The sequence below is a fragment of the Saccostrea echinata genome, unplaced genomic scaffold (assembly GCF_033153115.1).
Source record: "Saccostrea echinata isolate AGI-Se365-2 ecotype Australia unplaced genomic scaffold, CSIRO_AGI_Sech_v1 ptg000022l, whole genome shotgun sequence".
In the NCBI taxonomy this organism is placed as follows: domain Eukaryota; kingdom Metazoa; phylum Mollusca; class Bivalvia; order Ostreida; family Ostreidae; genus Saccostrea; species Saccostrea echinata.
The window spans coordinates 8110594-8136063 of record NW_026889771.1 but is presented as its reverse complement, the minus strand read 5'-3'; the positions used below and the strand labels follow the sequence as shown (position 1 = coordinate 8136063).

The 25470-nt window shown below is 32.0% G+C and overlaps 2 protein-coding genes across 4 annotated transcripts; one reads left to right on the top strand and one right to left on the bottom strand.

Moving 5' to 3' along the window:
• Window positions 1-696: 696 nt before the first annotated feature.
• On the top strand, window positions 697-13587 carry LOC133190334 (coiled-coil domain-containing protein 6-like). Of its 2 annotated transcripts, XM_061325895.1 has the most exons (9): window positions 698-965; window positions 4675-4824; window positions 6548-6676; window positions 7830-7933; window positions 8247-8404; window positions 9099-9255; window positions 9475-9587; window positions 9931-10088; window positions 10622-13587. In XM_061325895.1, the coding sequence occupies exons 1-9, from the start codon at window positions 744-746 to the stop codon at window positions 10688-10690; spliced, it is 1260 nt and encodes a 419-aa protein (XP_061181879.1). In that variant the 5' UTR covers window positions 698-743; the 3' UTR covers window positions 10691-13587. The 2 variants fall into 2 exon arrangements, with proteins under 2 accessions (XP_061181880.1, XP_061181879.1); XM_061325896.1 differs by lacking the exon at window positions 6548-6676 and having other exon boundaries at window positions 697-965.
• Window positions 13588-17759: 4172 nt separating this feature from the next.
• On the bottom strand, window positions 17760-25199 carry LOC133190856 (E3 ubiquitin-protein ligase CHIP-like). 2 transcript variants are annotated; one of them, XR_009721624.1, is made up of 8 exons: window positions 25025-25199; window positions 22667-22865; window positions 22198-22363; window positions 19912-19990; window positions 19702-19758; window positions 19492-19608; window positions 18213-19098; window positions 17760-18129 (listed from the first exon to the last, which is right to left on the bottom strand). XR_009721624.1 is itself a non-coding variant. In XM_061326541.1 (7 exons), exons 1-7 carry the CDS (start codon window positions 25112-25114, stop codon window positions 18973-18975), a joined length of 834 nt encoding a protein of 277 aa, XP_061182525.1. In that variant the 5' UTR covers window positions 25115-25199; the 3' UTR covers window positions 17760-18972. The 2 variants fall into 2 exon arrangements, 1 of the variants encoding a protein (XP_061182525.1); XM_061326541.1 differs by having other exon boundaries at window positions 17760-19098.
• Window positions 25200-25470: the final 271 nt, after the last annotated feature.

Genomic DNA, 25470 nt, shown 5'->3' with positions numbered 1-25470 from the left:
TACACATGTGAAATATGAAAGCCGTAGCTCCAACCAATCAAAAGTTATGGGCAAGGTTAAAGGTTTCGCGGACAAACAGACAGATGGAGAGAGCAGAAAATACATGCCTCCGAATCTTCAATTGTAAAATAGGCTAGCTTATGTATAAACTGTAAAAAAAAAAAAAAAAAAAAAAAAAAAATCTTTTAAGGTTGAGTTTTCTGTCACTCTTAATTTTCTTTTTATTGCACAATATTAGATTAGTTTTTTTCTAACTTTTTTCAATTCTTGACAATTTTTTGATTATAATTTTTACCCTCAATACTTTTTTATTATATCATCTTCTCGGGTGCTCCTTATACATAGGAGATTTCCTGAACTGAACTGATGGCGAGTGTCGACCCTTGTAATTTTTTATGTATGTTGAAGTATGATTAAAAAAAAATAAACTGCTAATTTTATGATTTTTATTACAATCAGTATATTTAGACAGACATAGAAAAGCAAAAATGCAGACTGTTGTGGTTTTTAGCTGCGCCTGTCGCATCGAACCACCTGGTCCATAGTTTCGCATTTGAATTATTATTAGTATAAAAAAAATTCCTGTCATTATTTAGCTTATTTTCTCAGATATTGTTTGTATGAAAAAGAAAATACATATATCTTATTAACCATGTTTCCAAACAGGACTTTTAAAAAAATATTATCAAATGACAAATTGCGGCTCCTCACGTTGTTGAGTTTTAGGAGCCAAACAAATAACTATGGCGGATAGTGCAAGCGAATTGGAGAGCGATACAAGCTCTATAGATGGTGGCCCTACTCTTAAACCACCTTCACCAGCTGCTGTTGAGCAGCTTCAAAAGAGAATTGAGTCGCTTCAACAAGAAAATAGGGTTTTGAAGATGGAACTGGAAACTTACAAGTTAAAATGCAAGACCTTACAAGAAGAGAAAAAAGAACTCCAGAAAGCCAGTGTAAATATTGTGAGTATTTTTCTATCTGTACTGAAATTTAGGTTTCCTTTTAGTGGGTTTAGATATGTTTTTCGAGTTTTTTGAGTTGTCATGGCCATCTTTTGCTGTTTGGCGCAATCTTAGTTAAGATGAATACATAATGAGTCATAACCATGCATAACACTTGTGTTACACTTGATGATAGGTATTGGCCTTAGAAACTGGTTTGATTACTAAGAGACCCTGTTGATATAAATCAGATCCAAACAATAAATACTTAAACTATTTTGTACCATGAAGATCCTATAATAGTACTGGACACATTGTAAGTTACAATTATTTTTAGAGATGACAGTCTTAACAAATTGTGGTGAAATTTATTTTTATCTGATTCTTCATGGCAATAATACTGAGATTTGATCATTTGAAAAGTTTTTTTTTTTTAAAACAAGTTATTCCTTTTCACTATAATTGTTGGCTTCTAAAATATGTTGAAATCATATTAATTCTTTTGTTATAGTCAGGTTAATATTGTACTAAAGAAAGAAGCAAAAAGTTATTGCTAAATAATCAGTCCTAAGCAATATCTCTGCATCACTTCCTTTTGAAGTCTAAAGTAGTAAGCTGCCTCCAAAAACTAGGTTTGAAGACAGCTAGTAAATGCTGGAGTTTTAAATGGAATCTATTATCCTTTTCCTTTGAGGTGCAGTTCATCATAGTTCCAAATACAGCACTTGTGCATCTGTACCTAAATCTTGTCATGCAATATGTTTTCAATGAATGATATACTTTTGAAGTATCATCTGTCATATATTTTGTCAATGCTGAAAATAAATGTCATAAGAGAAGATACTCTTTTATATTATTAAAAAACTAATTACCTTAATTATTTCAAAGGAGTGGGAGATGTAATCCATATTTTCTTTAGAGAACATTTAAGTTAACAAAAATACTGAGGGGGCATACCTCCCCCCCCCCCCCCCCCCCCCCCCCCCAAGCTTCACAGTCATGAAAAAACTCGAAAAATACAGATATAATTGATTATTGCTATAATGGTCAAGTAGACATGGATATAATACATTTGTGTTGTACAATTGATTTTATTGTCCCAGAGGAGAGTGTTATCAAATCATCTTTCTTGCATTTCACACAAGTTGTCAGCATTTATTTGTGTTAAATAAGATAGCATGGAAAACCTCTGGTCATGCTGACTATGGTTAGACTTACTTTATTCAAATGTTCTTCTTGGATGAGTTGCATCTTTTGATGAATAATTATGAAATCTTAAAAGTTGCATGCTTGTTCCTGTAGCATTATTATTAATATATTAAGATATAGATCACAAACAAATGTGTTTGAAGAAAGGTTTGTTTATTGATTTTCTCTGGAATCAGTATCAGTTGCACATAATGTTGCAAATGGAATTTTGAAGATCTTTATGAATCTAGATGATGTATCTGCTATTATTTTATATCTTATCAGAGATCTATCCCTGAGGCAAAGAATCAATCAGAACCTTCTCTTGAAGCTGCAGTCATTTGATTTTGTTGTTACATGTACACACTGACAACATTTTGTAATGATTAAAACTTCATAATGAATTTCAATCCTGCTGGTTAGGGCCTAATTATTTGAAAAGGAAACTAATGGCTTGAGAACTTAAACTTTATTTTAGAATTCTAAAATTACAACTTGCACACTCATTTCACTGCAGAAATATTGTTATTTAATTTGTTCTAAATTACTTGCTGCTTACACTGCATTGAACCACGTTAAACATGATGGTTACTGTGTAAAAAGTAAAAATAAAGTACAGTACAGTAAATCTTTTTTTTTCATTCCTAAGAACTTTTATTTTCCCATTATTTTGTGATACCATCTGCTCGTGAAAATTTCTTTTTCATGTAACTTATAAGTATTATTATGAGTATTATTATCATGTAACTTATAAGTATTATTATGAGTATTATTATCATGTAACTTATAAGTATTATTATGAGTATTATTATCATGTAACTTATAAGTATTATTATGAGTATTATTATCATGTAACTTATAAGTATTATTATGAGTATTATTATCATGTAACTTATAAGTATTATTATGAGTATTATTATCATGTAACTTATAAGTATTATTATGAGTATTATTATCATGTAACTTATAAATATTATTGAAGAATATAAACAATAACCAAAGACATGAAAAATTCGTCTCCCTTAAAAATCACAAATAATATTCTTGCAATAATCTGGTGATCTACAGTTTTCAATCACCAATCTCTTGGCATAGAGGTATTAAGAGGTACATGTTTTTGGGTAGGACCCAAAGAATCTGATAAAGATAATCAGAAATTTAAAAGATTTTCTAGAATTCATAGAGCTCCGAATCCTTGACTTTGCATACACTTGTGTATATTTGATAAAGAGAATTTGTAAATAAAATCTACTCAATGGGGGCATATATTATTATGGTGATAGATGCAGAGAAAAGAGAACTAAAAACTCAGTCTTGGAATATGATACTATAATGATTCTATTCAAAATTTTTTTCTGGTAAATAGGAATATAGGATTGTAATGTCATAAAATGTAAATATATTCAATTGAAACATTTGATTTGTTTAATGTATCTAATAAGAGCATAATATTTTTGAAGATTCAAAGGGTTTAAGAATGAAATGATATAAAAGAGTAAGATATTATCCACAAGTATTTGAATATTGATCAGTGTTTGTCTGCTTGGGAGTGTTTTGGCTGTCTGGTATTTTAATCACCATGAGATCAGTGTGTGTTTAGTAGAAAGGCTAGAAACCGACATTCTCTAAAAATTTCCTCATCCCCTCCAAATTTTTCAGAGAAATAAGACTTATTTTAGACAATTACAGCAGTGTTATTGATATACCGGTACATGCTGCAAACAAAATGTTCATTTTTCCTCCCAAACATGTTACTTCCAAGAAAGATCCAGTAGATTGAGGAATATGACTGTGGCCATAGGAATCATAAAGGGATTCTGAGGTTATGTGGAAATGTTGTTTTTATATGGCCACTGACTGATTTAATGCAGATTTCTATGGCAATCTGATAAACACTATGTGAATAGAGATGTAGGAAAGCTCTGACTGATTGAGATTGCATAAATATCTTATCTCATTTTATCTTACACAGTTCTGTGTATGAATTATAGCATTCATCTTCAGTAGTCTAAGGCATGTGCCACACTGCATGGACATGATTTGTAAATTATGTTATATATGGGGTCATTTTTGGGGTTAGATACATTGTACTGCTGTAAGCATTAATCATATTACAAAGGAAAAAAAATGAAGGAAGTTTTATCTTAGTGACAAGTGCCAATGTTATTTTTGGGGGGAAAATGTAAAAAAAGTTCTATTTTAGATATTTCAAGAGGGTTCCATGAAGAACCCTTTATTGAGATATTTGATTTAATTTGTAGAAATTTAATTTAATTTAAATAATTGTTGCTGATTCATTCCTTTACAATTGAAACTGAATTATGTATATCTCCAACAAAAAAAAAAATACAAGGTTGTTACCATGACAATGATGAATACTTTAAGTTATATAATATGAAATATGAAATATATATCTGAAATATAAGCAAGGAGATGTCTTTCATAGGTCTAAAGGGTGCTAACAGTCCCAAGTCTTATATCAATAGAATATTGATAAAATTAAAAATTTAAATTCATGTGGCAAATGATTTTCATTATTTAGCAAGCTAGGGCTGAACAAGAGGAGGAATTTATTAGCAACACCCTACTGAAGAAAATCCAGGCTCTGAAGAAGGAGAAAGAGGCACTGGCCATGAATTATGAACAGGAAGAAGAATTTCTAACAAATGACCTCTCAAGAAAACTACACCAGGTATGTTGCAGTGACATTGATCAACATATGGACTTGGTTCATAGAGGTGCTACAGTACAACTTGCTGAAACCAGATGTTGTGCATTCCAGCATGTTGTGTAATCCGTCAAAATGTTTCAGTCCACAAATATTCCTTTATATTTCTAAAACATTCTCTAGTCCAGATTTTATATAATACAGTGAAATTTTTGGAAGCATTGATTGCAGGTTTTACTGTACATGATTGAACACTGTTAATTTTGTTTGCATGCAATGTTAGTGTTCAGTTTGGCTCATTACAAAAATATAGGGATGTCAATTTTGTCAATAATTAATATTCGAATATTCAATGAAAGTATTCGAATATATTCGAATATTCGATAAAATAAATAAAATCTGGGTTTTTTTAAAATATGCATCATCCTAATCTCATGAAAGGTTTAGCGTAGGTATTCTTATATTGGAAGTAAAATTGTATGAAGACTTTTGTAGATGTACAATAAGGAATTCCATTTTATATTTGTCAATGCTTGAAATAAATAATTGATTTAAATGTAGAAAACTATAATTTTAACGAATGAAACGTGTTTTATAGTAGCTCCGAGGAACCAGACGTCTTACCAAAGGCAGGATAGTCGTATACTGTTCAGATTTCAATATATGTAATTTTAAAATTACAATTATCAACCTAATAAGAGATATGATTATAATCTTTGATACAATGTTTTTAAAATATAAACAAATATTACCATAGACAATTTTTCTAGGTAATTAACTAATTTCCTGATAATGAATATAAAATTCAGGATTATGTACAACCCGAGATAATCAAGTAATTTACATATTTATTCTGAAATTGAGCCCTTTACAATATTAATTACAGACTAATTCTATCGGACAATCATTCAATGATCAATTAAATTTATTTTGATAAGTACATGTATACTCTTCAGGTCTTTTAGACATTCTGCGAAAGTTTTTATTTTGTTGTCCTCAATTCTAGATCCGATCGTATTTATTTAATAAAAACTATGAAAATACGTTTTGTATTGTACGTAAAGCATTGTTGTATAATTCTTTAATACCTTATTCAAAACAAAATAATTTAATAGATATATACGATAAGAAAGTACTGAGAGAAATCAGGCGATCGAAATTGATCGCTAGTAAATTAAACAGTGATAATTCCAGCACTGTTCTAATCAAAATTTATTAAACACAGTACTTCTTTTTATGAAATCTGAAAAAACACCGAATATTCGAATCTTAAATTCATATTCGAATATCAACTCATCGAATGAATATTCGAATGTTCGAATATTCGTTGACATCCCTACAAAAATATGAATTAGGGTAATATAAAATTGGTGTTTAAATCTTTGAGTAACCCATGTGTATAATTCTGTATCAGCAATATAAAAATGCCATTTCATACATTACTTAAATCCATCCTTTTGGTAACAACAAGGTCACTGAACTGCAATTTACTTACAACTGAATTCATTTAAAGGGCACAAAAAATAAAATCAAGGAGACAGTCATTTTATTATAGATTAAATCGGCCATACTTTTAATCTGACCAAGCACCATGATTAAAGCCCTGAAGTGTGGCATGTTCTATTATCATCTTGCCAAAATACACTAGGAAAAAAAAAGAAGGAAAAAAAAGAGAGAGAACATTCCCTCTGCTGTTATGAATTCAATTTCATGGATAACACAGTTGAAAAAAAAGTTTGTATTGCAGCTGAGACAAGAGAAAGTAGAACTAGAACAAACTCTGGAGAAAGAGCAGGAGTATCAGGTGAACAAACTAATGAGGAAGATAGAGAAACTGGAGAGGGAGACACTGTCTAAACAAAGCAACTTAGAACAGGTATATCAACATCACCAGTTTACCAGCCAACCCCTACCCTTTAAGTTCATATGTAATAGGGCTAAGTTGTTAGAGATCATAAGTTTGTGCAGTATTTATATTATTGAACAGTGGAAATGTTAAATTTTTATTCAAATTCAATATTGAACAAAAGACAGGTACTTCACAATGTTAAAACTGATATGCACAATTTGAACTGCTGGTAATCTTTTTCACTTCTGTTGTTGGGAAGGGTGGGTGGTGGATGAATGCAGGATTATTCATATGTAGTTTTCACAGTCTAAAAATGGGAGGGGATCCAGTCATTTTGAAGCTAGTTGTAAAACAGTAACATTGAAGAAATTTCTCAAAAGGGCTTAAATATAAGAAAACTTATAGAATGAAAATTTAACATGCAATGCACTTAGCAGAATGGATGAGGTCATAAATCAACAAAAGAAATACAAATCTGTGATTGAATATTCAGGCATTTTTATGATGCACAAAGAGGTTTATCAATATTGAGTGGAACTTGGACAAAGTTTTTTGCCAGAAGAGTTCAGCTGAAGTCAGGCATTACCTGATTTCAGCTGATAGGGTGGAGAGTCTTGACAGTTTTGTTTTTACAGCTTAGATTGGCTCATATCTCTAAGAGTACACTTGTCCATTGGGCTTTGACAGGAAAAACACTTGATCATTGCATGATTTTGTTTGTGCCTGTGGCAGTGCTGTGATAAAGTGCAATTTTTGATTAAAATCTCCGTGAACAATGTAAAATTAAATGTTGAAAATATAATCTTAAGAAGAATCAGAAGATAACAAGGTTTTTAACAATGGCACAGGTCATGAAAGGCTTATCACCAAAGTTGCAGTAAAATTATATGGGTGGTTATGTGGATCATATTGTAAAATGATCTTGTATTAGTTCTTCTGTTTTGATGGAGAGTGCACAAAAGATTGAAGTGAAATTCGATATTTCTATTTTAATCACAGTTGTGATACACCATTAGACAAGTCATATTACAATTGAAATGCACTTAAAAAATAAATAATTGAACAGGGGTCACAAGTGTCATTTGATATAACAAAGAAAGTTTAAGCTAGGAAATGAGATACAATAAAAGAAAGCCAGTGACATTTATCATAACAAATTCAATCTGTTTTTTTCCAACAGCTGAGAAGAGAGAAGGTGGAATTAGAGAATGCTCTTGAACAAGAACAGGAATCTTTGGTGAATCGCCTCTGGAAACGAATGGATAAATTAGAGACAGAGAAAAGGTTACCCTGAGTGCTGAATACTTCTTAATGCTTTATGCCTTATGTCATTGATTTATATGACCTACAGAGCAGAGGTTATGCATAAGTCACTTTAACTCAAATGTCACCATATCTCTTGGGTTTTAATTAAATTGTTTTTTGACTAGGGTGCTTTCTCTGACTTGTATGTCATTAAAATTTATGATTTTTTGCACCACATAAGTAATGATCTTAAGATTCAGATATATCTGATAAGTAATATTACGGAAATCACAAATTGTAGTATGTGGTTATTTAAAAGAAAAGTACTTGATTATTGATAACTCAATTTTAGATTGTTACAAGAGAAGCTGGACCAGCCTGTGACTGGACCCCCCTCCCCACGGGATATCAACAACGGGGACACAGCTCAAAACATCACTGACCACATTGCTAAACTTCGTAAGGAAGTTGTCAGTCTCAAGTCCAACCTTCGAGCTGCCCAGATTGAACGTGAGTATTACAGCTGTACCTGTCTTTCACATTCTAGAAATTAAAGATCAGAGGGCATACCGTTTCAGCAGTTTCTCACTTTTACCAAAGGAATTAATAGTAGAAAAATGAAACTGATATCAAAAGTGAGCTCATCTAAGTTTTATGGCCCCGGAGCCTGATCTTTCTGTATGCTTGTGTCTCTTCCCTAACTGTATTCGTAGCGAGGATTATTTAAGAACTTTATAATTGGTCAGTCTTGAGGTTTTATGTCGGATTGAGGTCATATTTTATAGATTATCGTGATTATTTAAGAACTTTATATTTGGTCAGTCTAGAGGTTTTATGTTGGATTGAGGTCATATTTTATAGATTATCACTGTGGACATTGTGTCTCACAAGTTCATTCTGTTGTTGTTACAATATTTGTGAGATGTCAGTGTATTGATTTTTCTTCATAATATGTATGTATCTAGTGAGTTTGGTAAAAGATGAATTTGAATTAGGCTGAAAGAAAGAAGCCTAATGATGTATATATCTAAGCTTTGTTGAACTCAAACATAGCTTTCTTAATTATAAGATGTATTCTTTTCAGAATGTGATTTGGTGTTTGTTTAATTAAAAGCATCGTAAAACATCTTTTATTATCATCTGCAGACAATCAGTATTAGGGCTTTTATTAAAGCTTTGAAGACTTTTTCTTTGTTCCTTATAGATGAAGAAAAAATGGCACAGTATGCACAGGAGGAAAAACACATCAGGGAAGAGAATTTAAGATTACAAAGGAAATTACAGCTGGAGATGGAGAGGAGAGAGAACTTGTGTCGACACTTGTCTGAAAGTGAATCCAGTCTAGAAATGGATGATGAAAGGTGATGCAAACAATTAAATGAAGAAACGTCAGATCTCAGAAGGGTCTCCTTAGTGTACAACTTGTAATAAGAGTTTGTTGTTCTTTACAAGATGATTGTCTTCTTCAAAACATTGATTGCCAACTGAAGTTGTAGAATACAATTCGGCCTAAAATTTTGATTTGATAAAAATAGTAAAGATTCTAATTCAAAGAGAATCTTTTGATTTAAATTTTCCAGGCATTTTAATGAGATGGCTAAACACCAAGACTCAAGTCATGGTGCCAGACCTCGCACAGTATCCAGTCCCATTCCTTATGCTTCCCAAGATGTAACACGACCCCTGTCCCCAGGTAAGCCATTCTCCCCTGTAAGCTGATAATCTGAGTATTAAAAGGCAACTGAAAAGAAAGTTCTCAGTACTCTTGAGTACTAACATGACTGATACATTTGTTGCCGAAGTGCATATTGAACATTATCAAGTTAATGTAAACCAACTTTCATTTGTATACAAGAAAAATCTGCAAGTTTCATGAACTTCTTTCTTTATTTATTGCCATGAACCTCTCTTGAAATTGTGTAATAGTATAGTTTGAGATGAATTTCAAACTGATGAATTGGGAATAAAAGTTGTAGGAAATGAAAGTAGGTTTACAGTATTGATTTCCTCTGTATGATAAACCTCATCTTTTTCAGGAATGAATTATCCAGCATTTAGCCCTCCCAGCCCCATGAGGAGGAGTTTGGGAGGAGGGACGTCACCTTTTCATCCTCCCTCTCATCTGCCAGGGACCTCCCCTCCAGTTCATGGTCACATAGCAATGCAGACTAGCTCCAACCATCCCCATGGACATGTGAGATTTTAAGATATACATGTTTAGGTTCCGTAACTTGTGCAAATTAGTTATCAGGTTTTCTTCAATTCAAGTTCCTTAATCTTTTTAATTGTCAATAGACAAGTGTGTTTGACAATTAAAATGTTAAGGAAGGAAGGGAGGTTTGAAAAAAAGGTAACTAATGAGCATACATTATGGAACCTTTTTCTTCCTTTACACAACTAAATTTCCTCAAACTATTTGGAAATTATTTCTGAGCGAATAACTTACAAACCAATTTAACATGATATCATAATGTGAAAAGCATGTTGTTATCATTATGATGTCACAACAGCCAATCAAATGCTTGCTAAGGGTTCTTTAACAAGTTGGAAAACCAAAAAAAGGTCACTGTAAGGGAGTAATGAAACGTGTAATGGGAGAAATGTATTAAATGTAGAGAAAAATCAGAATTTATTTAAGTTTGAAGAATACTTACTTACGGTCAATTTTTTTTTTTGCTAGAAAGTTTTAAGTAAAATTTTAAAATCTTGTTCATAATATCCATGCAGAAACATAGGCCAAGCTCTGAAAAGTTTGCCAGACCAAGTAGCTTTCCAGACCGCAGTGATAAGACATGAGGAATGTAGCATGTGATGATGACGTCGTTTGCCACACGGTGCTCAGAAGTAGGCACAATAAGGCCACAGATCCCACCAGCCTCCCGGGGATTTTTTCAAGCATCACCCTGACAGAGATTGGTCAGGGACTTTGATTTGTTTTATTTGAATGGTGCATTCTTGTTATTGCCATCGATATTTCAGCTTGTTAGTTGTTATGAGAACATTTTGGATCATTCCATTTCTTGAGAGGGGGATTATCTACTGTCTTGTATTCATATGGAGCTTAAAATACTGCAATGAATGTATCTAGTCTTTTTATCACTCTTTGGGGGCAAAATCCAGCTACCTTGAGTAAATAATGTATTTGTAGTTTCCCTTATTTGTGGAGCAATTCTTTTTTTGGTCATTTATGCCATTGTATTTTTTTAAAATCTTTTTTTTTTTTTTTTTTTTTAATCTTTTTTTTTTCTTTAAACTAATAGCAAGTGCTTAGTTAATAGCATACATTGTGATGTTTGTGTATATTCATAGTAGTGTTGGGAATCCTTTGTAATTTTATGATCAGTCATCACTAATTCAAGAATAATCGTAGATGAATAATCAATTTTCCAGAGATATATATTATTAATCTGAATTTTTGTTGTATCGGTTTATTTTTTTTATTCTTGAAGCACTGAAAATATCAATAATTTATTAAACTTATTGTCTGTTCACTTTCAACATAACATATTTTTAAACAAATGGTCACTATTATAAAACTCTGGTTGGATAAGGAATTATTAAAGGAATTCCAATTGTTCAAAATTTTACTGTGAATGTAATACACATTGATAACAAAGAGGGAAAAAATTGAGTCATAAGAAACAAAATTGCAGTTAATACTTCAAAATTGATCACTGACTCGACTTATTAGATAACCAATTTTCCAAAGCAGATGTTGTGAAGTCGGTAAAACCAATTACATGTAATTGGAACACCACTTATGTTTACATGCACTTCAAATGTCAAAAAAATTCATGATGGGCCATTTTTCTGCTTTGTCAGAAACGAATTTTACAAGCATTTTCCCCTATCCACTTCTGAGTTATAACAAGTATCGAGAGTATCGGATGTATTGGAGGAAGAAAAAAGGAAAAAAGATGGAAAATTTTGTTTCAGAAATTTTGTGTGTCATTTAAACATTGATGATTCAGAGAACCAAGAGGTGTTAGTAGTTAGAATATGTAAATAGCTAGGAATATAATGTTATGACTGTAACATGTTACACTACTCGGCAGCTTCTTGTCTCTTTTATTATGTAGTTTTTTCCCCCCTCAAATGTATCTGTTGCTTTCTGTTGTGTGGGGCATTAACACCTAAAGTATTTTTTTTCTTATTATTTACCCCAGAATATTTGATGTGCATACCACAATTACTAAGAGAACGTGTATTTCTATAAACAATGAATTTTTTTTACCAAAGTAGAAATTGGATTTTTACCATTTGCCTCCTTACCTAGATTTCAAATGGGAAGTTAAGACATACTTGATAAAATAAAGCTAAAAACAATGCCATCTTCTGCCCTCTTGTTCACAGAATATTACAGTTGTAATATCAAAAGGAAAAAAGGCCATTTAAGTTGTGTTTTATGAGTACATTTTATAGGAGTGAGCTAACTCAAAGAAAATAAGCATTATCGTTAATTGATATGGAATCATTTTGCACATAATGTACTTAATATCAAAATTATATATCATTAGAATTTGTAAGCTCTATTTATTGGTGTATGCTGCTTTTACATGTAGTTATGCACAATATGTTGACGGGGGCAGATAATGCACAATATGTTGACGGGCAGATAATTTTAAAGGGACTTCCTGGATAGATAAAACCATTATCATGGTGTGTGATTTTTATTTTTCTCTGTATGTATTTATTTGCAAGTCACATTTCGTATTGATTAGTGAATTCCTTACTAAAGATACTCAAGACACAAGATTATTACACATGATCATTAAAGATGGATTTTGGAGTTTTCAGTACATCATGTATATTATGAATTTGATTTGGATGAAACTATTGCATTTTGTATTCAGAAGGAAAAAGTAGGAAATAGCAGTCATTGACTTTCTATTTAATATCAATATCTTGAAAGAATATTTATGCAAAAGTGATGGTATAAATTAAAGAGTATTTTGTAATGATTTTGTCTTTTAAAAATTGTCATTGATGCACATATTTTTTCCCCATATATCAAAAAGAGTCAAGAGTTTTTATACTCATAAAAAAAGTTTATATAGAAATTTCTTAACACGTTTTTCAATTCAAATTTACAAAACTGAATCACATTTAATTATTTAAAAGTGATAAGGCATGGAGGATTATTTACCTTATTAATTTCATGCTCAGCTTCGTTATTATTTAGATACAGCATATTGCTGTATCGCTGATTCATGTGGAACTTCGTTTGCTGAACACTGCAGCTTAATTGCCAGGAAAAAGTACACCAATACTTGCTTCTTCCATTTCAAAGGAACTGTTTCATGTTTTTATATCGGATCTTCATTGTTCATATTTTGTCATAGGTATTTTGATGTGTAAAACTCTATATAAGTACAGTATATAGTGCGTGTTAATGGAATGTTTTAGAAAAAATTCTCCCCTAGTCAGAAGATAAGAACATCATTATATAAGTGTGATCAGCATATCATATAATATGGTGCTGGAGGTGCCAGAAGGAAAAAAATATTTGTTTTAGTATGGTTCATCTGTTTGTTGTTAATTGTAACACAGGATTATGTGCTTTTAATTTTTTTTTTCCAGTATTGGATATACTTTTGCAAATTGTGATACAAGTTAATCGTTAGCATGAATGCATTTACATGTGATATGCTGCTTTGTGTGTAAACATGGGAATAAATGTCTTCAGCTGTAAATCTGAAGTAGTGTTTTTTCATGTCAATGAAAGGATCATCATTTGCAAGACAGTTAAACTCTCACAGGCCATACCGTGATGAGTTGAATTCCACCTATAAAAGGTCCATGATTTCTTTGTTAAAATCCACTTGTGATGTCACTCTTTGCTCCATTACTTTTTGGGAAAGGAGAGTTTCAATTCATATGGAAAGCACAGTTATCATATTATGTACAATTTCTCCCTCTCATACCTCTGTGAGTGCTAGGCTTGTTAGAACTTCTTCTTAAAGTTAGTTACAGAAAAAGCATAGCAGTACTGGGTATCGAACCTGGTACCCTCAGCACCCTAGTCAGGTATTCACTACACTTCTGAAACCAATGTCTACTTGACATTTCAGTAACTTTATAATCTTTCTTTGCCATACTTTACATGTATATATAACACTGCTAATTATTTAAAGGTATATTTATACCCATGCAAATGGGGATGGGGGTATGTACACGTAGGATTCACGTCGGTCTGTTCATGCAGTCTTGTATGAGCTATAACTTTGTTATGGAGAATCACTGGAAGCTCATACTTGGTACAGAGTTTGTTTATGACCAGAGGGTGTGTCCTAACCTTAACCCAAGGTTTCCTGCAAGTTCAAGGTCACTGACAGTAAAAGTATAAAATTCTTGTCCTGGCTATAATTTGTAATGAAGAATCACTGGAAGCTCATACTTGGTACACAGACTGTTTGTGACCAGAGGGTGTGTTAAGACCTTGATCCAAGGTCATTCTTGCAAGTTCAAAGTCACTGACAGAAAAAGTATTAAATTCTTGTCCAAGACTACAACTTTGTAAAGGAGAATCATTGGAAGCTCATACTTGGTACAGAGATTGTTTATGACCAGGGGGTGTCCTGACCTTGACCCAAGGTTATTCCTGCAAGTTCAAGGTCACTGACAGAAAAAGTATAAAATTCTTGTCCTGGCTATAATTTTGTAATGAAGAATCACTGGAATCTTATACATGGTACAAATTTTTTTTCTTTTAAAAATGGATTGGAGGTTGTATTATATTTTAAATATTGAATTTTGAACTGTGATGCCATCCTTAACAATATAATGAAGGAAATGGTGAGAAAATTTTGTTGCTTTTAGCTGAACACGAGTCCAACACATTGTTTAAACATTATTCTATCAAATTGACCCCCCCCCCCCCACAAACTCCCCATTTTTTGGACCAAAAAGTCTTGGAATATCTTTGTTTTAAATGTACTGGTTTTATGGTTTTGCGTAAAAGAATATGGGATGAAAATTTCAACTTATTTTTTATGTGGGCAATTACTGAATACAATTATATCCTGAACAATATTTTGGATTTTGAATTATCCTGTTAGACAACTATATAACCCAAAATTCACCCAAAGAGTTCATGAACTTCAAATGAAAGTAAAAGAAAAAGATAACATCAAATAAAAACAACTTTATTTTTCAGTTTAAATATCATCTGTAATTCTGAAATTACTTATGTCAATGCATCAATTAATGCACATGCATGTACATGGAAATAAATAATCATGCAAGGTTATTGACAATTTAGTTTAGTTTACATACAGTGTACATTTATTTAATCATCCCCATGGTTCATATCAAATTTGTCTCGTACAATTAATTAATCAAACAAGACAAATAACAACATGTGATGGTATTCATATATATTAAAGTGGACAATTTGTTAACTAGTTTTTAAATGCATTTTCAAGTCTGGAGAAAATTTTGTTCTCATTTGAAGAATCAATATTAAAACAAGAGGCCCAAGGGCCTTAACGGTCACCTGAGTATAATACAACAATTTGAAAGTTAAATACACTAATAGATGAAGCTTTGCTGCCCTAAAGCAAGAAAAGTAGGAAGATCAGGATCAACAAAATAATTAGTCTAGTATTCAGTATCAACTCATAAATTAAGTTCTAATCTGTCCCCCACTTAACACTATCACCATGCAGACTATTAACAAACTATTAGTGCTTTAGTACTATTTTTAAACCCATATTAAGAGCTCTAGCATTGACCTCTCTTATGGTCTTTGAAGAACTTTTAATAAGATAAGTTATTTTTGTCTCATTTTTATTTATCTATTACTTACAGGTCAACCTGATTATTAAAACTAAAAAAATACTTTTTGAATTATATGATAAACATTCTTGCATAATTATCTTATTCTATTAACCTTTCAAATACATTATTTACAGTGATTAATTATCAAAGGTGAATGGAAAAGGGGAATAACTTCTCTCAGTAGAAAATAAATTAATAGAGCCCTGCCCAGGACTAGAATGCTTAGACAAATGGTCCAGATGTTCAAAAATCTGGTAGAAATACGCTTACTTATATCATTTAAACTTTTACTCAGTTTTCTTCCAATATGCCCAGAAGCAGAGAAGAATTTCACAGGTACAATGCATTTTCACTACAGATTCAACAAAGCTTTACCCTAACACCAGAACCCAAGACCAAGGGTCAAGAAATTTACAAATTTGGAAGAGTTACCCTCATCATCATACCTATGGACTTCAAAGAATTAACACTTTTCCACTATATTATCAAAAGCCTCCCCCCCCCCCCCCCCCCCAGTTTTGCCAGAACCCCTGACCCTAGGACCACAAGATTTAAAAATTCTGTTCGAAGCTCACATTTTCATCATAGCTAAGCAATTTATTTATCAGCTCAACGCTAAGGAGCAGACAGGATTAATTAATTATTAATTAATAGAATTAATGCTTTTTCACTATATAATCAATAGAGCCCCCCCCCCCCCTTCCTTCCTCAAGAACCCAAAAAACTGAGGCCAAATATTTGAAAATTTTGGAAGAGGCATCCTTGCCTATCATAATCATGCACTTAGTTTGTTTAAATAATCTCCAGTAGCAGAGAAGAAGATTTTCAAAGAATCAATGCATTTTTCACTATATAATCAATAGAGTCCCGTCCTAACACCAGAACCCCTGTCCCTGGGGCCATGAAATTCACAATTTTTGAAAAGGCATCTCTATGCATCATAACCATGCTCTTTGTTTAAATAATCTCCAGTAGCAGAGAAGAAGATTTTCAAAGAATCAATGCATTTTCACTATATAATCAATAGAGCCCCGCCCTAACACCAGAATCCCTGACCCTGGGGCCATGAAATTCAAAATTTTCGAAAAGGCACTTTTGCTCATCATATCTTTATTTAATACCCAGGAGCAGAGAAGAAGATTTTCAAAGAATTAATGCATTTTCACTAGATAATCAATAGAGCCCCGCCCTAACACTAGAACCCCTGACCCTGGGGCCATGAATTTCACAATTTTTGTAGAAGCACTCTTGCTCATCATAACTATGTACTTAGTTACTTTATTTAATACCCAGGAGCAGAGAAGAAGATTTTCAAAGAAATAATGCACTTTCACTATATGATCTATATAGCCCCGCCCTGGGGCCAGAACCCCTGACCCTGGGGCCATGAATTTCACAATTTTGGAAGAGGCACTCTTGCTCATCATAACTATGTACTTAGTTACTTTATTTAATGCCCAGGAGCAGAGAAGAAGATTTTCAAAGAATTAATGCATTTTCATTATATAATCAATAGAGCCCCGCCCTAACTCCAGAACCCCTGACCCTGGGGCCATGAATTTCACAATTTTGGAAGAGGTACTCTTGCTCTTCATAACTATGTACTTAGTTACTTTATTTAATACCCAGGAGCAGAGAAGAAGATTTTCAAAGAAATAATGCACTTTCAATATATGATCTATATAGCCCCACCCTGGGGCCAGAACCCCTGACCCTGGGGCCATGAATTTCACAATTTTGGTAGAGGGTTCACTGCTTATTACAATGATGCCAACAGTTTGACTGCTTGATGTCCTGGAGTAAAGAAGAAGATTTTTAAAGATTGCATTATTTTTGGTGGTTTTAGCCCCACCCCTCAGGCCCCAGGGGGGCAGGGACCATGAAATTCACAATTTTTGTTCCCCTTCACCCATAGATGCTATATGCCAAATTTGGTTGAAATTGGTTAAGCGGTTTCAGAGAAGAAGCTAAAAATGTTCAAATGTTAACACACGACGCACGTCGACGGACGAGAACGGATAGCAATAGGTCACCTGAGTGACTCAGGTGACCTAATTAGACAGAATATTACGGAATTCTATGTCTGATGTAAAAATCTCCCAAGAGATCTAGCTACTACAGTTACTGGTATGAATATATATGTCTTATCCACTGGCACAGTTATACATTACATTGTATTAATGAGGATAATAAAAAAAACCTTGATTGATTGTAAAATGCTCAACAGACAATTGCTAATTATCCTTACCAACTAAGTCATCTCAACAGACAATTTCTAATTATCCTTACCAACTAAGTCATCACAACAGATAACTGCAAATTATCCTTACCAACTAAGTCATCTCAACAGATAACTGCAAATTATCCTTACCAACTAAGTCATCTCAACAGACAATTGCATATTATCCTTACCAACTAAGTCATCTCAACAGACAATTGCAAATTATCCGTACCAACTAAGTCATCTCAGCAGACAATTACAAATTATCCTTACCAACTAACTCATCTCAACAGACAATTACAAATTATCCTTACCAACTAAAAGTCACTAAGTTTTTCTTCTCATACATTTGAGACATTTGTTTGTCAACATGAACTGAACTGGAGAGATCTGTCTCAATTATTTCTACATGATACAGTTACCCTAATGATGAAACAACAGGATATAAATAGTTTATATACATGTACATGTATAATAAAAAATTATAGGTAAAATTATAGGTAAAACAATGCATGCATAATGCATGGATTCTATCAAGTTAGTGGTTTATAGTACAATTTTTCTCTTTAATAATAAAGAGGAAAAATAACAATACAAGTGAAAAATAACTGTTGTAAAGAAACATGATGCAGTTCTTCCACCAGATAAACACATCAAATCTCATTGAAACTCTGTAGAATTCTTCAACTTATTGCATTTATAAAGAATACAGATCATAGGGGTCTATATCTGAAACACAATTACACTGTACATCCTAAATTACAGGTATCTTTAATAAAACAACCTACATTAATGGACCCCCATTTTGCATAAAAACAATATACATGTACGTGTAAATGAGATGAATATGGTCAATATGTAAATGCATGAATTGGCCATCCACAATACATCTTTAACATCATATATCAACTATGAATAAATTGCACACAAAATCTTTATAATGAAAGCCCCTTTCCTATTTATACAAACAGCTTAAGCTTTCAATATCACCAAGTGCCTAAACATACATACATATATACAGGTGTATACAAAAAAGGACTTGGAATGGTGTCAACAAAACACTGCTGTCTTCACATCCTCAATAGTCCTCCGCCCACGGATTTTCTTCCAGGTAATTGTCAATAACTTCTTTCATGGCTAAGTTTGGAATCAGCTGATCTTGAGTTAAATCAGTTCTTGTTACAGGGTCAAAATGTCCCACTCTCTGAAAGTATTGTGGCATACAACAAAAAGTTCAAACAAATTCTCTATCTAACATGATTTTTTAGAAAAATTATTTACAAGTATCTGTAGGGCATGTACTGTAATAGTCGTAGTTAGGCAGGTATTAAATTGGTAATATTATCCCTTTATAAACAGTTAGAGTTACAAACTCTTACATCAAGCATTAACTGAAGGACAAAGCACATTAGAAATGAGGATAGAGAAATAAGTTGCTTTCTGTCTTCAATGTCAGAACAAAGTTCTCTTCAATAGTAAAAGCAAACAACTCTGGACTATTTACTGATCATATGCAGTAGACAATAAAATAATTTCTTATACAATGCTACTGTTTTGCAATAGTATAGTCACATTAAAGATAAGTGATTTACATTACCTGAAGATGTTCTACAATGTCTTTTTTATCATAGGTTATTCCACTTGGTGTAATGACTGGGTCACGTAAAAGTTCAAAACTGATCTTCCCACACAAGAAATCAGGAACATCTCTGGCCTGAAATAAAATTAGGAGGAAAAAAATTACAATTTCCACTAAGTAAAAGTTGGAGCACACTTCTGATTAATGCAAAATCATGCAGTGACATACCCTTCTTCTTTCATCCAGCTGTGCAAACAGATCATTCATTTCCTTGATTCTTTGATCCTATCAAATAATACATAAAATTAAATGCTTACTTCCAATCAGAGATCTATACATTCATTTTTTCTCTTTTTTCCTGATAAATGAAAACGTGATATTCAGAATGATCTAAATATCTTAATTTTCTTCCTTTTTTTAATTAGCACTACAACTAACCTGTTGTTCTTCAATTTCACTCAAAATTTTGTCTGCATCATCATCTTCATTAGCTGTCTTTTTCACTTCATTTTTTAATCTGCAATCCAAGCAAATTTTATCAGAAAACATATATCAGAGACCCAAGGGAAATGATGCTCACCTGAGTCCATGGTACATTTGGTTCACGTAGTAAGGCTTAATACAGACAACTATTAATATTCACAGACGACAAAGCAAAAACAAAACAACACAAACTGTTCTTGAAATTTGATTTTTTGTGACCTCTGTTTAACCCCCCCCCCCTTTCAAAAAAAAAAAAAAAAAAAGAAGAAGGAAGACATTTTGATTGTGAATTGAAAAAATTAAAGCAGATGTGAATTTTTCAAATGTTACACTGAGAGATAATATTCATACTGAGTAATGAAAATGTGAAAGTAGCCAGAAGTCTCTGATGCAACTGTAGCTCTACTGGTTTGATCAGAGACAAGTAGCAGTTTTGGAAGAATTTCACAGAAGTTTATGTTGAAATCAAAAACAGCTACAAAAAATGTGAATCCTATCATTGAATCCCAACATTGAAACTGTACCAAAACTGTAGGAGCAGTTGCATTTCGAAAGAATTTCAGGAATTTGTAACCAAGGCAACACTGTTTAAATAAAAAACTGATAAAAATAATTATGTATCTTAGTGCTTCTTTACTTCCGTGCCAAGTTTTGTTGAAATTGGACCAGAACTGTAGAAGGAGTAGCATTTAAAGACACAAACAGACAAATGGGTGGATAACAAACCCCTTACCATTGTATAAGCTCTTCTGGTCTTTGACCATTAGAGTAAAAAATGAAGTGATTGACGCTTTTCTTTTCTTATTTCCTCAATGATTCTGTTTAAAAAAGTATTGCTTACAAAATTGCTTTACAGAAATACAATTTAACATACAATATGCTCATTAACAAATCATAATCTCAAAGTACCACCCCAAAAAAGTCAGGAAAACAAAAAGTCAATAAAGATTTTGAAAGTCTGTAAATACAGTAAACTAGTTCAATATAAAGTTCAACATTGATATAGCAAATTAAAGAATATAACAAAGCTTTTGGGGATCCTTGGCAAATTTTATACAATTTCTTGTAAAATTTACATTATAACAAACTCGGATATAACAATTCACAGATATATAGCTTATTAATTTTATGTTCCAAAGAAGTAAAAAATAACAAAATATACAATTTTTATAAGGGTATTTCTCAAGATCACAAAATTTTAAATACATGTATTGAACTAACATTATATTTCAAAAGTAACTTACTATATTTGAAATTTAAATCTTCGGAAAACTTTAGTTCTTCAAGTTAATTTTTCAATTTTAATTCATAAAACGTATACATGTATAATGAATTACGGATACAGTGAAGTAAACTCACAGGTCCCCAGGACTTTGCTATAACTGCATGAGTTTTGCTGTTAATAAATACCTTGAAATTCAAACTTTGTTTATAACACATTACTTACACTGTATAAAGTTCAAAACCAAGTTTCAAAACTTTACCTCAGTGCACACTAAGAAAAGTCAAAGAAACTGATATTCCATATTAAAACAGAAGGACAGACAACCTTTTATCATAATACACCATCCAAAGATGGGCAGATAAAATCCTGAATTAAAAAAAAAACAAGGGAAAAAAAGCCTGGAATCTACTTGTCTCACAGGGCTCGACATTAACTTTTTTCCCTACTTATCCATTCGGACAAGTGACCAAGACATTTACTTGTCCGAACTTCAACTTCACTTGTCCGAACATTGTTCAATAAAGATACAATGCTGTCAACTTGAAAACTTAAATAAATTCCATTACACGTGACTGATTAGTGATGTTATCTATAAATACAACAAACACATAAATCTAGACTTTCTATCCTGACAACAACATAAATGTTCACAAATGCATCTGACAACATCCAAAAGAATCTACACTTCGTAACTCGATGTAACTTTCATGCCTTTGCAGTAGTATGCAATTAGTGAACTTCGATCCCGATCGAGTGTGAATCTCAATTACAAAGCAATTCATATCTGAATCAAAGTTCGTTTTTATGTACTGCTTCCGTCTTTACCGATGAACATTCAACAGTCGTTCTTTTTATTATTTGAAGATTTCTTTACATTAAAATGCACTTGTCCAATCGGACAAGTGCCAAGCAATATTCACTTGTCCGTATTTTTTTTCACTGGTACCGGACAAGTGGACAAGCGTTAATGTCGAGCCCTGGTCTCGAAGGTCAGGTTTTCATGCATTTATGCTTACCTATCCGTGTCTTCTCGTATTAATGTGTTTATATATGATTGAAGTTCTATTTCCTGTTGGATTCTCTTTTCTTCTAGCATATTCCATTTCTTCTTCTTAGCATTTCTTAAAGCACTGGTAATATCATCTCCAAAATTCATTTTCTGTTCTTTTGCTAAATCATTGGCTTAAAAATGACAAAAATATGAATATTTTAAATATGTTAATACATTAATGGATGAATTCATTAAAATATTTATTATAAGGGAGTCTCAATTTTAATTGAATGCTACTATATTAAAATTATGTAATAAATTTAATATGTAAAAAAAATTTAAATGCATTATATGATGTGCTTTATCACGAAATATTTTTATTCAAGTGAATGTATAAATATATCAATTTGCTCTGAAAACAAGGAAAAACTTTTCAAGTGGATGTATAGTACTTTACATCAAGATATGGTATAAAGAGCATGTATTTGTAATACCTCTTTTAAGACTACTTATAGCCTCATCGTAAAAAGTCAGTTCAACGAGAGCCTGTCCCATAAAAAAATGTCCCTTAACAATGGTTCTATCGAGATCTAAGGCTCGTCTACAGTCCTGAACTGTCTGGTCCCAATTCTTTAGTTTTAAATAACACAAAGCTCTATTTGTGAAAAATGTTGGAGTGTTTGGACTTTTGATCTGAAATAAAAAAAAAAATCACATGTTTATTCTCAAGCTAAATATATAGCTAACTAAAAATATTCAGCTTTGACCACAATAATAAATAATAATAATAAAGTATCTTTATGAAAATATTACAAAGTGAAATTCAGAACACTTTATAAATCTCCTAAAAGTCAATCAGGAGAAGTAAATGAATTTACAACTTTCTAAGCCTAACATCATCTTAAATCAGCAGCAAACTCAAAATATTGATGTTTTTTGATAAAATTGATAGCCATTTTAGCTTTTACAAATTAACTCAAATGAGTTATTTCTTTGTTAAGTCATAAATAAGTGAAGTGACCTAAGTGAGTTATTTTAAAAAATAACTTGTTTCCATCATGCCCCTGACAGTCTATAGATAAAAGATTTACCCAGGTTCATCTTTTGATCCACTTTGTGTTTTATAGATAGTCTTCTGACTTAATAATCATAGATAAGTTTGTAAAGTAAATTCTCAATATCTACCATAACCTGAAAGCTGCAAATATATCACAAAAAATCTGAGAGCAATCAGAGCAATAATTGATTCATGTACAACACTTCCTCTCAAAATACTGGTAAATTCAAATGCAAAATTACAGCCATTGGTCAGTTTTTGAATCTTGAGTTGTCCTATGTGATAAAATGAATTTGTCTATGGACTCGGTTTAATAATCAAATAAATAAGGTATGCACTGTGTTGGAAATGTAGCACAGGGGTATGAGCATGCGCAGATGCTTTAAAATGGGCATAGTAGAGGTTTACAAAAAATGCCTGTGCAAAGTAACGAATCATTTTGCAAATGTAAAACCACTTGTAGATGTTGGATTAAAGGTATTTTAAGAGTTTGTTTTTTACAAAAATAAACTTTACTGTACAAAACAGGATTTTTTCACTGTCAAAGTTAGCGATCTTTTGCTCCTTGACATCCAGGTATTTAAGATAAAATATTTGATAAACAGACAAAAACAATTAATAATGAATTGAAATTATAAAAGAAATATATTCCACTACCTTATATTTTTTATTTTCATAATAAAATGCACGAAGACGTTGTGTTTATATTAATTTAACGTGGGTTTCAGTCCATGTTTCCTCTGACTAGCAATGAATAGTTTCTATATCTATAATCGTGCTGAGAAAGTGTAACAAAAATACAGTTTAAAATTAAAAATGCAATTTATCGTATTTATAGTGCTTTATATACATTATAAGGCCAAACAAAAAAATATGTGTGGTTCCGGTTACACTTAAAAAAAAATTAGGGTAGGTAGGTAGGGATTTTTTTTTTTTTTTTTTTTTTTTTTTTTTAACAAAATGATTTTCTTAATTTTTTCTAAATAATATCTATCACTGATTTGCAAATGGCATTTAGATGTGGTGTGATGATATACTAGTCAATATTGGTAGGGGACACCTACATGCTAGCTTGCTTTGGATTTAACACTATTAAACACTTGCACTATGTTTTGCAAGGAGGCCGTCATTGCTGAAACTAAAACTTAAACTGGAGCCATTGATGGAAATCGGGGGAAATTCCGGAAAAAATATGAAAATTGCCAAAAAAAAAGTTTAGGGTCGGGGGTATAAAATAGGGAAGGTTGGGTAACCGGAACCACACATATTTTTTTATTTGGCCTAAGAATTAAATAAAATGTTTAACAATTTGTTTTTAATAAATATATCACTGTTGTGGGAAAATACAATTATATTTAACTGTATTTCAAATCGAGCTTCTAAATTCATATTTTCCTTATTCTTAGAATATTTTTCGTGTTTTCAATTTCACAAGAAGAAAAAAAAATAAGACTTCACACAAAATTAATAAATTATTTGATGAAATGACGGAAAATATTTCGTTGATCTTACAGTATAATTTTTTTTAATTGAATACTTAACCTGTTGATTTTTTTCTGTGAACATTTTACCAAGTTAATCACTGTTAATCAGCAAAAATAACAATATTATCGTTCTTTTTCTTAGATAAATGATATAAACAAGTTTATTTATATAGATACGGCTAGACTTACTGTTCTTGCACATTGCATGACGGGACGAAAAAACCCTACTTTGAGGGTATACTCTGTTTAGGGGGTTCGACCAGACTGATTCATAGACTTGAAACTTATCTGCTATTTGACGTTGGACTTACAATCGCTTTAGAGTAACAGTTGACAGCAGCCTCGTAATTTCTAGAAGCATAATATTTGTTCCCTTGATTCTTGAAGTCAATTGCACTCATGATGATGTCCTTTTCCTGAAAATTTCAGATTTTTACGTTTTCATCATTTGTGAGAATTTTCTTGCGATGTCAATCGTGTTCTTTCACTTTTCTTGTAAAATTTCTGATCTTCAAACGTTTTGCAGACACCAGGTGAGGAATCTAATATTAAAACCAACCACACATATTCCGGACCTAAAATTGAACATTGAAAAAAGGTATTGATTTTTAAAGCTGCATTCTATTTTGATCTCAATTCTTGCTTTTTTTTTTGATCGTCCACTTTTGCACTATTTTATTTTCGCAAGCCAAACACGTTTGAGTTTGAGTGGACCGAAAACCAATCTGATTAAAATCAGATCCTTTGATCCGCTCAC